Here is a 12,825-nt window from a genome sequence, read left to right as displayed (position 1 = left end):
GCCACCGGACCGTCTGACTACCGCATCCCTCAGAAGCTTTCGCCGCGCGGTAGCAATCGTCTTCCGTGACGACGGCTGGTCAGTCTGCTTTGAAGCGGGGCGAGCCCGGTGAGCCCGTATTCCACCAGTAAATTTCTGGTAAACGACAAAAACAACCACCAGATGGGAAAAGGGTATTTTACAATAACTTAAAATACACCACAAGGCTGGCGAGTTTCAAGTGAACGCACCGTGTGTGTTTTTCCAACAACGGCAGCTGCAGTCAGACTGTTACGTCCCGGTGTTGGAATCCTCTACAGGGAAATACAGTCACACTTTACACCGCTTAACGTTAGCTGTCAGCATTTTAACCATTGTGTTTAATCCAGCTAGTACCTAACGGTAACGTAGCGTCCCGTGCAGCGATGCTTCTGGGAAAAAAAAAAAAAAAAGTCAGGCACCGAAATGAGGAACCGAAATTTTCGTTCTTATCAGTCTCGTTACTACCGTTTACGTCGGAACCAGTGCCCTATTGGCACCGCATTTCGGTACCCAACCCTAGTTTTAAATCATATTTTAATGACCCTTTGAGATCCTGATCATTTTTTAACTATATTATTTATCAAGATGAAGGATTTTAGTCACAAGTCTGGCTCTGGAGTGTAACTGCAAACATTGTAACTAGGGATGTTGTGATCCAATCTGAACTTATTTCTTCATTCAGTGTTTCCCATACATTAATTTATATTTAACAGCCCAGAACAATAAAACTACAAACTGATTATTTTTGGAGCTCGCAGTCTCTTAGACACATAAGGGTGACTTTATTCAGTTTTTTGGCTGGCCATGATGTACTCACCAGGCATTTCAGGAAGAGCTTCTCTGCTGTGTCACGGACAAATATGGGTAGACCTTCAAGGCAAGTTTTCCTTCGATGCAGTGCAATGTCAGATGTCTGAAAATCAGGGGAAAAAAAGACCAACAGACTTTAGAGCAGTGAATATAGGGCCTATTTACAGAGTTAGACTGTAGTCGTGATTTCACCATGGTATTTGTTGACAAATACAAGAACTTTAGGTTATGTTACAATTTAAGAAACCTAGACAATGTATAACAGGGCTGCACGATATTGAAAAAAACTGACATTGCAATATTTTTTCCCCCTGCGATATACTGTATATTGCAATATGAAAAAATACTGTAATTTTTACGAGATGACAAATAGCTCGAATATTCCCAAATTATAGGGTAACTTTGTAGGGGAGTGCATCTGAATAGAAAACAATTAAAAAGAACAATTTTCTTATTTGACCCACTCTCTTAAACATTAATGCTTTACAAACACAAAAGCAAGAGAGCGCTGCGACTTCTCTTCTGGAGTGATTTTGGAGAGGGAAATGAGGTAGTTAAAGGACAATTCCGGCGCAAAACGAACCTATGACTGGTTTCCAAGATGGCTCCCGCAAGTAAACATGAACGCGACTGTCTTTATAATCTATCTTTTTAATAAACTATCTGTACACTTACAACGCTGTCAATGCTTCGTTTCACATTTAGGGACCCTAATTATGCTAACGTTAAAGTGTGGTGATGTTTCGAGCCTTTTTAGTGGTATTAAATAGCGATTTAATTTGAGTGTCCCAATGCCCCAAATACTAGCATTTCAAGCTAACCAGCGGTCTGTGGTAGCCTCGTTAAAGCTCCAAACTCATTCGATTAGCATGAAAACACGTCCCAGAGAGAGACAGAGTGGGTACACATCAGTTAATAACACCTAGGTTCGTTTCGCGCCGGAATTGTCCTTTAAATACACTGGTTGACTCACATGTAACCATTGTATTCATCCTACTCTATTAATCCAGGCTAAACTCAACGATGGCATGCATGTTGCTTTTCCTAAAATAAGGGGGCTCCCTGATGTGGCTACCATCCTGTTCCTCGCTCATTTTCAGGTTGTGGTCGACAACTAGCGGGCCTGCTTTGTTTGTTTGATTAATTGATCAACATTGATTGGACGTCTGGATGTCACACACTAGTAACAAACTGTGTATACAAGAACACTTAAATCAGTGTAAATTACATTATTTCAGACTTTTCTTGTAAATTAGTATTACGTTTCCAGCTTCGCGGCTCGGAAACGTAACATTAGTTGGGTCAGACCCCTTGTTTCTTAAGGCTAACTATAATAGCTATTGCTTGGCTGGTAGCACATTTCTGGCAACTTTGCGGTGCAAAATGGCCAGGAGACGTGATAACGTTGCTTAGGTGCTTATTTTGTCTTTTCTACAGACACACTGAAGAGTCTCACTTCCTGTAACAAACCCCGTCGAACTAACATTACGTCACATACACATGTTGCCCACATGGCCACCTGCCTTAAAGGGGAAGGGTCGGCTAGTAACAATCACGTTAAATGAGAACCGTGCAAGTTTTCTTTTTCTATCAAGCAGCAATAAAAGTTGTAGCGTTAATATCGCACATCCTGCGATGTGACTATTGCACATGTGCAGATTGCGATGTCGACGATGAAACGAAATTCCTAGTAACTAATAATCAGCTGAATTACTGCTCTTGCCAACAGACCACACCAACGTTAAAATAAAAATGTAAAAATGTCCCCCCTTTAATGTTTAACTAGCAGCAAACACAAAATAAATACCCTGGGCCTTGCAGAATTTCTTCCAAAAATAAATTTCACAGATAAGTCTACCTGTTCATCAAGCCTATCCAAGAGATTTTCCATGTCTTGACCACAGGCTCCCCTCCTGGCACGGTACAGCTTAAGCAGTCTAGGACAGTACTCATCTAAGGCTGCTCTAAAGGTCCCCAACAGGTCTTTAGTAGTGACACGGAAGAACTCCTCACAAATCTGTAGAAGTCAAAAGAAGTCCAAAACAGTCACAAAAACATAACGATCGAGTTTGTAGTGATTTTGGATACACTTAAAATAATTGAACTCATAAAGAGTTCACAATCTAATTATGTTTAACAATCTAATCTATACTCTGAATAAGCCAATGGATGACCCTGTGGCCATCTTTGCTTTGAAAAGCAATCAAACTAAAAATATTTTATTATTTTTAAATCTGTCTTGCCTGTTCTCTCAGAAAGAGAGCAGGCCATCTCTCCTGGATTTCCAAGACCATGGGCTCCACCTCCACGATCTCCTTTCTCCTAAGGGAGAATGTGAGGTCCATCTTCTGTCTGATGAGTTCCATGTCTTTCCCCTTCTTTTTCATTTCACCCACCAGGACACATCTCTGGTCTTCTAGTGTCTCATCATTGTAGTTTTCTGGATGATCAGGAACATGATTGACTTCACCTCGCTTTGGTTTTTTCAAGGAAAACCTACCCTCATCAACTTCGTCATCCCTCCCTCTTTTCCTGTTTACACTGACCTCATTACATCCAGCCTGGCGCAGTTTAGATTGGTAGTTTCCAAGTTTGTACTTGATGCTTGTTGTCCAACCATCGTATCCTGTGCCGCTACCAGGCTCCTTAAGGCACGGATGTTTGTTGACAAGTTCAGAGGCAACCGATACTATTTGATATTTCTCAGGGTAGGCTTTCAGAGCAAATATTTCTTGTGCCAGCTTGTCTAGAATTTCCATTTTCATGTCTCTCGTTACACTTAGACCTTGCCCAGTTTTTTCATAAATGTCATTGCCCTTACGGAGCTTTAACTCCACATCATATGAGAAAGAGGGGACCACAAATGGAGAAGGCCACTCTGAAATGTTTCTCATGAAGGTGCGAATAATTGAAGATGAGCTGTGGGAGGAGGCTGGTGAACTGATGCTGGCTGTATCAAGGGAAGAGATGGAGGATGAATGGGATGGCGTCTGCGATTCATCAATATTCCAAATAATGTGCAAGACAGCCTTTTCTGGTGGCAACTCTGCAATGTCCATCAGGTTACACACTGCATTCCCAAAATCTGGGTCTTCATACTGTACAGCGAATTCACCGTCAAGTTCAAGTTTTTCTCGTAGTACATTTTTTAGTTCGTCCAAAGATTCAGGGGTCTTCGTCAGCTGGACTTTCCGGATAAGTTTCAGATTTATGTGTACTCGCAGTAACAAAGCCTGTGAGGACAAACAGAAAAATAAATTGTGCAGGACCATTAACTGAACTGTAAGAACACTTATAACTTAAAATAAGTTATAAAAGAAACAAGTTGAACTTACAATAAGCAACAGCTGCCAAGATTCCACTCTACAAACCCATAAACCTCTGTCTTTTGTTACAGTTTTGCTTTAGATACCCCTAACAGCATAAACTAGTACAGCACAGCACATACCATTTCATTCAATGCAGCAGGCACGTCCTGGGGGTCACCATTAACTTTCCAGCAACTGGGTATGCAGCCAAAGGGTGGTAATCATTCAAAGCCTCTGGATCCAGGATTTCAATGTCTGTGCCGCTGTCAGTTACTTGGTAAGACCTGTAATGTTCGATAAACCAAGAGGAGAGCTTTCTACTGACAAAGGACACTTTCTCAAAGTTGACCACAATGTTCAGTATCTTGTAGAAATGTGGCAGTCCACTGCATTGCCCAGCAGAAACTATCATGCCCTTTACATACTGGGTCCCATAGAAATGAACATCTTTGGCAAGGGACACAGAATCTTGATGTGGATACTTCTTTTCAATTACAGTCCTCAGTTTTTCTTCCAATGATGATGTTTTAACCATGTTAACATTGCCAAAGTACAGTTTTGGTTTGAACAAATTTTGGCCATCAAGGTAGTAAGCCATCATTTGTTGATGTTTACAAGAGAGTGTGAGAAGCACATTCTTGAAATTGAGAACATCATGCACCACTTTTTTGAAAAAGTTATGCATGGACTCAAATCTCATAGTCCACAAGTCCACTAAAGGTCCAAAGCAGCGTATGAGATGTACATAATGTTCAATAAAGTGATGTTTTGGCCGCAACTTAAAGTCAGGGAAGGTATCAATAAGCAGATTCCGATGGTCAAATATTTTACTCTGCAAGTAACAGTATTTCCTCAGATAGCGTTGTAGAGACAATGATCTCAACAATCTCTTTAAGGTCCATCAATATTTCCCATGAGGGCTCCTGTTCCGGAATACTGCTCCCAATCATAAGAGGCAGCAAACGTAAAAATGTCCAATTTTCATACCCGTTGCCACTGATTCTTCCGTTTCCAAAGCTGGCCTTTGTAATTTGTTGTGGCTTGTTGAACTTATCAGAATATGTGTATGGGAAATGTTTTATGTGGCTATTCAGGCCATCAAATGTAATGAATCCTTTTCTAATCAGTTCTTTCAGACACAAACATAACTCTACTGGAATAACCCCTTCAAAGAAGTCAGGTAAAATATCTGGGGGAAATCCAGTAATTGGATGGAAGTAAGACAAATGCTTACTCAGTACACATGCCCTTTTAACACCGTTTACACTTTGTTTATCACTTGACTCAAGCTCCTCCACAAATATGTTGTGCTGTTGTACAGTTCTTAGTTGAAAATCCCTTGCCTCGACAGTTGCAATTTGGTCTCGACTAAGACAACAAAACCTGCAAAATTTTTCAACATTGAAAGATTCATGAAAGCCTGCAAGGCTGTGGGCCCCAAGGTTGTCTGCACAGACACAAAAAACTGTTCCCTTTACAAACGTATCTAGAACCTCAACAAACACACCATCCCTTTCCAGAGACTGTATATCCTTGATCAGTGGATAAAGAAATGCATCATACCCAAACAGTTTAATATCAACACTCTTTCCAAGAGCAGCCAGCTGAATTAATGGCAGGGAAGAGCGAAACTTTGTTGGTAAATTGAGCACAACCCAATAGACCGCAGTAATCTTATGAATTTTTCTGGATGTCCCCAATGGGTTACATACTTCGAAATCATCAATGTACAGTCCTATAGAAATACTTGTCTCTTGCACACCAAAAAGTTTGTTTTCTTTGAAGTACACACCGTCTTGAAAGGACCTGTACTGACCAGGTTTATCTACTTTAATAAACACTAACTTGTCTAAAAAATCTGACCGTCCCAGTAAATTCTCTAGAACCTGAATGATTGAAACATACACAAATGTATTTTTATGCGTTGTGCTATACGTATATTCAGTTGGTTCAATTACAGGAAAGTGCTGTTTAAAATAGAGATTTCTCCTGTGATTAGTGGACAGCGCACCTTTTGCCTCAGTAGTCAAAATAAGTGGATTGGTTTGGAATATAGAATCATTAATTTCTTTCACAACACAATCATCTATTTCAATACTATGTTTAGTAAACACTTCTTTGATTTTTTGAAGGGAATGAACTTTAGAAAAGTGCAGAATATCATTAAATTCTTCAACGATTTTCTGTAAAGCACTTTTGGAGACATGCAATACTGATTGCATACACAGAAAAAGAGATGCAATTTTATGTTCAAGAGTCTCAGCTTCTACATATTCTTCCCCACCGTTGTTACTTGAACCACTTTCTGATGCCTCTACCTCAACAAAGTCATCTATTGGCTGGTCAACGATATGAGTGTCAATGGCACAGGTTTCATTTTCAGAATGCACTCTTAGACAAGTTCTAATGTCCTTTGCATTCTTGTGCTTTCTGCTTCTGTGTGAACTGAATGTTTTAAGATTGTTAGTTTTAAACTCACACCGCAGGAAGGGGCAATGCACAGTGTGTTGATTTTTTAAATGATGTCCCAGATGAGTGAAAAAAGTGCGCTCAGTACAAGTTTCTTTAAATTCACATAACTCACAGAAAAAAGACGATGTCACCTGCCTTCTTACAGTCCTGCAATGTGATCTGGTAAGGTGAGATTTTAACGCGCCAGGTGTTTTGAAGGTACACACACAGTCACTGTAGATACAGGGCCAGTGAGATCCTCTTCTGTGTCGTAGTCTATGGTGCCTCAATAGAGCTTCTTGACTTGAGCTCAGAAAACCGCAGAACCCACACTTCATAGGATAACTGCAATGAGAATTAAAAGGCAACTTAGTTTATTTACTTTTAATGGATCTGTAAAACAAGTAATCCAGAACAACAAAGTGTTATAAATAGTACGATTATATTGTTGGTTTATTAAATTTATGCAATAAAAATGTACAATGCTTAATGTGTTTGTACTGCTGCTTAGTTCAAATACCAACAGTCTTTTCCCAATATCACTTACCCGGCCTTTAATAAAGGTTGTAATGCTTGATTTTAGTTTATCTAGTTGAAAGAGCTATTTTTTATTTTAAATGGTCATTTTGGAGGCTGTAATTAGTTTGCTGAGAACTAAAAGGTGTTCCTAATATTTTGTTCATCCCATTTAATTTTGGGCTGCTTGTAACACTTCAGTTACAGTCTATTAAATTCTTTGTATTGGGGTTAAAATATTTCATACGCCTCTGTACAACACATCACATATTATAGAGTCAAAAATGACCATTACAATAAATTAACACCTCTCTAAATCATATTCAACAAAAACTGAAGCCTGATATCTGCATGTACCTTATAAACAAATTAGTAAATGAGTATATTATAGACATAAATGCACAACTCTGCATGTGAACATACCTACCTCTAGCGAACAAGAGAGGGTTGTGGTTGGAAGAACCTTAGTAAACCTTTCCCGGTGGGACTGACCACAGAGCAGCATGCAGGACAACTGCAGTTAGAAAAAAAAGCATTTAGATAAACAAATTAGTTGTTTACATTTTGTGAGGAATATGCAGGGTCAACGTTGTAGATGTAAAAATGCACAAATGTATTAAACACTGTGTGGGGACATGTGCAGGTATACAGTAGACTCAGTTGTCAGTTTATTATTAGGTACACCAAGATTAAACTAATTCAGTGTCATACAATAGCTCTGAAATAAATCCATCCTTCATGAGGCTTATGAGTTTCTGAACTGAATCTCTATTATTCTTATTTACTATACACTGAGAAGGGTTACAAATATTTAGTTTATCCTACACACATAAATATACGGTTAACAAAATATTAACACCTCTTAGTATGAGCCAGGCCCAGTACAGTTAACTAGCACCATAAATAGCCTTCAAATACACCAATAAAATAAAAAACCTCTTTCAAACAGATTAAATAAACTGACCACAATACCTACTACTATCAAGGAAAGGTTTTAATGCAGAGCCATTGTATTACGTTGCATTAGTTTTGTTTATGTGTACCTAAAATGCCTAAATTCTAAAGTGATTGTAACATAACCAGCAAATGCCTTGGCAAAAATGACACGGTGGATGGGGCACACTTAGATACACACTTATACTGTATATAATATGCCAATGTACGTATATGCTTTAGCAATTGCTTTAGTGATTATTCATCCCGTTATGCTCTTTTGCTTGCGAAAGCAGCGGGGTTACGGAGCCCGGTGATCGGCACATCTGGGTAACGTTAAAGTAGTTAAATGTGCTTTAGCATTTTGGATGTTTCCATTCGCATACCCTGCAACAGTGAAGCAATAAGGGTTCGCCAGTGTGACTGACTTGCACACGGATCCGCTTGTTGTGGTAACTGTTAACGTTACCTCACTTAACGTTACCTCCGACCAATTGCCCGCAGCCTCGTCCGCCAAGTTGTCCGCATCTCTAGATGCAGTGCTTAATTTGTAAAGTGGGAGGTCCCGGAGTGCAGAGGGGGGGTGGATCCGGCGACTCAAAACGGGGCTTGGAGGTAACGGAACCAAAACAAAAATTACACCTGCCTACGTAGCTTCTGTGACTCTGACTAGAAAAGCCTAAACAACGCTGTGTGTACATCAGGGCAATGTTTATTTTTATTTCAGAACGTGCACTGCATCGGTGCGAAATGTAAAAAAAAAAATTAAAAATACACTGCAACGATCGTTTTCAAAAGCAGCAACTATCCATCGGACAATTAAAACATAAAACCCACCGTGGTCTCCACATTCTTGATCGGCAGAAACGATTTTTGCTTGTTTGGGATCCGACTGGCCAGCGGATTTGAAAAAGTTAAGCAAACTTTGTTGTCTTTTTGACATTTTTATCCTCAACCAGCACAAGCGCTTGTGTCACTTGAAGTGCAGCGCCGCGCTGTTGAAGTGCCGATCCCCTCCCTCCCTCCGTCCCTCTCCCCCATCCGTCTCCTCTCCCCCCTCCGTCTCCTCTCCCCCCTCTGTCTCCCCTCCCTCCGTCCCTCTCCTCCCTCTGTCTTACCCTGAAAATTCACCTCAAAACGCATTGAAAATGCAAACATAAGACTTTTGTGGAACTCCAATGGGGAATCAAGACTAACAAGACAGATAACAACATTGAACACTACACAAACAGTAGTTTATTTTTTTCATTTAGGCGACTAATTTTTCATAGTGACACAGGAGGTGCCGGATCCAATAAAAAAGGTTCCGGATCCAACGTCGGAGGTGCCGGAACATGTTCCGGCTCAAATTAAGCCCTGTCTAGATGCCAGACCTTCAGACACTTTCTAAGCCGACGAGCTAACGTCAGCTGTTACTAGCACGGTGCGAGACATTTCGTTTTCTAACAACTGACTGATTCGCGCCAGAGTTTGGATTACAGAGCTCGTGAACCGCGCACACTCCACGGTCAAGACCGTAAAGCAAAAGACTGACAAACAGTAGATAATGTTACCTGCACTGTCATAATGTTAACATCCAAGTACCACTGAAGTTAATTGTTAAGTCACACACACAAAATATTTATTTATGACGTTAAACGAACGAAAACCCCTGCAGAACTGCCCAGGAAACCCTGTTTTAGCGTTGAGCATGCGCAGAGTAATTCACCTGGCCTCAATTAGAGTCTAACTACAATTTCAAAGTGGCGCCACCATACATTTTGAATTGAGACCAACTTATCACAATAAACTTAATACAGTGAATTGAAGTAACTAATTTAACAAAGTTTACAATGCCATTATGTATTTTTTGTTCTGTTTAATTGAAAATCAAAGTAAGATGAGCAATTTCAAGTTCTCGTTTTTACAGTGTAGGATAATAAATAAATGAAGGGGAAGGACCGAATCCTCTGATTCTGATGATTATGCACTGGTGAAATCACAGTAATAAACATAATATAATTATATTGTGATAATGTTTTGACTTATATACTAATGAGCTATAACACTATTTAGGAGAAGAGAAGTGAAGCCGGATAGGCTTCACAGCTACAGACTGTTTAGATTCAACGTTTCACCTGTTCAACATGTCTGGACTGTGGGAGGAAGGAAGGAAACCCACACGGACATGGGAGAGATCGTGACTGTACTGTAAGTAAACACAACCACATGCAAACACATGCTGCTGAACACAGAAAGACCCCCGCTGGTTTGAAACAAGAACATTCCTGCAGTAAAAGTGCTGAACACTGAGTCAACCATGAAGATGTGGATGTAAATATATATGAGAGGACATGTTAGATTGACATGAATGGGGCTGGGTAGGGATTTGCCTTCTTGTAGTTTTTCTTCATCTTATTCATCTGTTCTCCATCAAACCCTCCTTATTTTGTGAGAGTAATTGTTGTGTTCCGAACAACCTTATGTAAGTATTTTAGAGTTTTTGGTACCCTGGTGATCAATGAACAATCTTTTTCATCATCTCTCTTCGGGTTGACCTCTGGTCTGAGAAGATGAACCTGTTCTTCTCTCAGAAATTCCCGTCTCTCTTAAAGTTTTCACTTATCCAAATATTTCAAAATCTACTGGATGGATTGACACAACGTTTGGTGCACACATAGCTCAGGGTGTCTCTAGGGTCACAGCAAAGTCCCAGCTTATTGGAGGACACAAAAAGGTGGGTGACAGCAGCTGTGTTTGTTGCATGGGTAGGTCCTGGTAATGCAACTACTGTCTGTGTGTGTTCTCCTTTTCCTGGGCTGGTCGCAGTAGAGTACATCTGAGTAGAAGGCTCTCTCTAGATTGAAGCACTAAAAGAGAAAAAGAGAGTAAATAAATGCAGCAAGTACGTATTAAATTATTTTTTCACACCCCTTTGTTACATCAAAAGAATAGTAATTGTATTATTTATTTGTTACATAAATCTAATTTTCCTTTTTCAGATGCTCAGAGCTATTTGTTAAAAGTTCAATGACAAAGTAAATGTCCTGGGGAGCATGTGTCAGGGTGTACATACAAAGTAATCAGTTCTGTTTCTTCTGATGTTTAAAATACATCTGACAATGCAGTAATGATGTTGTGAAATGTCATGTAGCAATAATAATGAAGCCAGATATGCCAGACCGCATTATTATTTTACTATTATTATATTACTCTGTGTTGCTTTTATTCAATTTGAATACATTTATTAACTTTACAACTACTATTGTGACACTGCATTTTGCTGTACTTTAATGTGTAGGTCTTAAATTTCATTCACTGTTCACCACAGTTATGAGGCGATACCAAAATTTGCAGTCAGTTATTTCAATAAAACATGAGATATTTAATATCACATTGTATGTTTTTCAAAAAAAATACCTGCATGTTTAACTGTGTTTGGCTTGTGGCCCTGTAAATGAGGGACCAGCTTACACAAGTCTCCCTTCTTTTCACAAAGGGGACACTTGTACTGTGAATCACAGGTCGGTACCAACTGAGGATCATTGTGCTCTGGCAGAACAGACTGAAGAGAAGAGGAAGAAATGATATCTACAACACAATGTTAGTAAAAGAAGCTTTAACTTTTGAATGTAGCCAATTCTCAATAACTCAAATTACATTAAAGTGACTATGTCACTTTGTAGTGTTTCTGAAACTCTGTCATATTTCATTTAATAAAAACTATAATCATCTGAAGTACCTCACTCAAACACACACACACACACACACACACACACACACACACACACACACACACACACACACACTAACTGTCAGAGTTAGCTTAACTCTGACAGGCTAAGCTAACGTTAGCATACACTGACACAGCTAACTTTAGCATACTTTTAACACACCCTGTTAACTATAAGCTATCATCAACATCAATAGCTGTAGATAGTAGCCTAATATTAATTTTAAACAAGCCGGGCTAAATAACTATTATCAGTAGCTTACCTGGTACTCACTGGCAATATGAAGCTGTAAGTCGGACGTGGCGTGAGCGGACGGGGGCGTGGCGTGAGCGGCCGCAAGCCGCAGCTGGACCCTTCTCGTATTTCCGGAGAAAAAAGACCCATGTGACGCGTTCGTCCAATCAGCTGCCGGTTTTCATTTTCTGGGAAACAATCATAGACTGTTACAGTTTTTCACAATCGCTATGACACTTTTTTCAATACTTTTAACAACTTTCCTAAACTCTTAACGCACCAACATACCTACAACACACAATTGGCAAAACAGTTAATTTCATGCTCAAAATCACACATTGTAAACTAAACTCCAACACTAATTTTCAAAATACAATAATATACTAACACTGTCTACATAATGTTCTGACTTACAGTGTGAAAGCATTTGTAAATTTGTCAATAATAATCCATTGTTTTGGTCTTGGTGGAGCTTGTGTGTAAAATAAGTTCAAGCATTTTAAATTTTGTGTTAACTGTATGCATTTTGTGTCAAAGCAACAAGAAATGTGTTAATTGTATAGCCTTCACAGACAGATGTGCTAACTGTGTTAAGAGTTTAGGAAAGTTGTTTAAAGTATTGAAAAAAGTGTCAGAGGGACCCGACTGATCAGTCCGACTGGCTTTACTGCCGACGGTCGGCCGTCTAGTTGGTGTGTAAGCACCTTAAGGTTGACAACAATACGAGTTTACACTTTAAACTACTTGCAAAAAACAGTGGTCTGCTCCATTAAAAGCTGCCAGCTTACAGCACTGCGACGGGACGAGATGGTGGATCGTAACTCTTTAGTGTTTCTTCA

At 39.6% G+C, this 12,825-nt stretch overlaps 2 protein-coding genes across 2 annotated transcripts; both read right to left on the bottom strand.

The window, feature by feature from the left end:
- Nucleotides 1-3,059: 3,059 nt before the first annotated feature.
- LOC116065420 lies at nucleotides 3,060-4,708 on the bottom strand. The gene is made up of 2 exons (XM_031320922.1): nucleotides 4,280-4,708; nucleotides 3,060-4,064 (listed from the first exon to the last, which is right to left on the bottom strand). Exons 1-2 carry the CDS (start codon nucleotides 4,280-4,282, stop codon nucleotides 3,060-3,062), a joined length of 1,008 nt encoding a protein of 335 aa, XP_031176782.1. The 5' UTR covers nucleotides 4,283-4,708.
- Nucleotides 4,288-7,628, bottom strand: LOC116065413. Its single transcript, XM_031320908.2, has 3 exons — nucleotides 7,534-7,628; nucleotides 5,284-6,935; nucleotides 4,288-4,586 (listed from the first exon to the last, which is right to left on the bottom strand). Exons 2-3 carry the CDS (start codon nucleotides 6,926-6,928, stop codon nucleotides 4,288-4,290), a joined length of 1,944 nt encoding a protein of 647 aa, XP_031176768.1. The 5' UTR covers nucleotides 6,929-6,935; nucleotides 7,534-7,628.
- Between the last annotated feature and the right edge of the window lie 5,197 nt (nucleotides 7,629-12,825).

Source organism: Sander lucioperca, chromosome 6, assembly GCF_008315115.2.
Source record: "Sander lucioperca isolate FBNREF2018 chromosome 6, SLUC_FBN_1.2, whole genome shotgun sequence".
NCBI lineage: Eukaryota > Metazoa > Chordata > Actinopteri > Perciformes > Percidae > Sander > Sander lucioperca.
The sequence above is the reverse complement of the archived record's forward strand: the minus strand, read 5'-3'. Positions and strand labels throughout refer to the sequence as shown.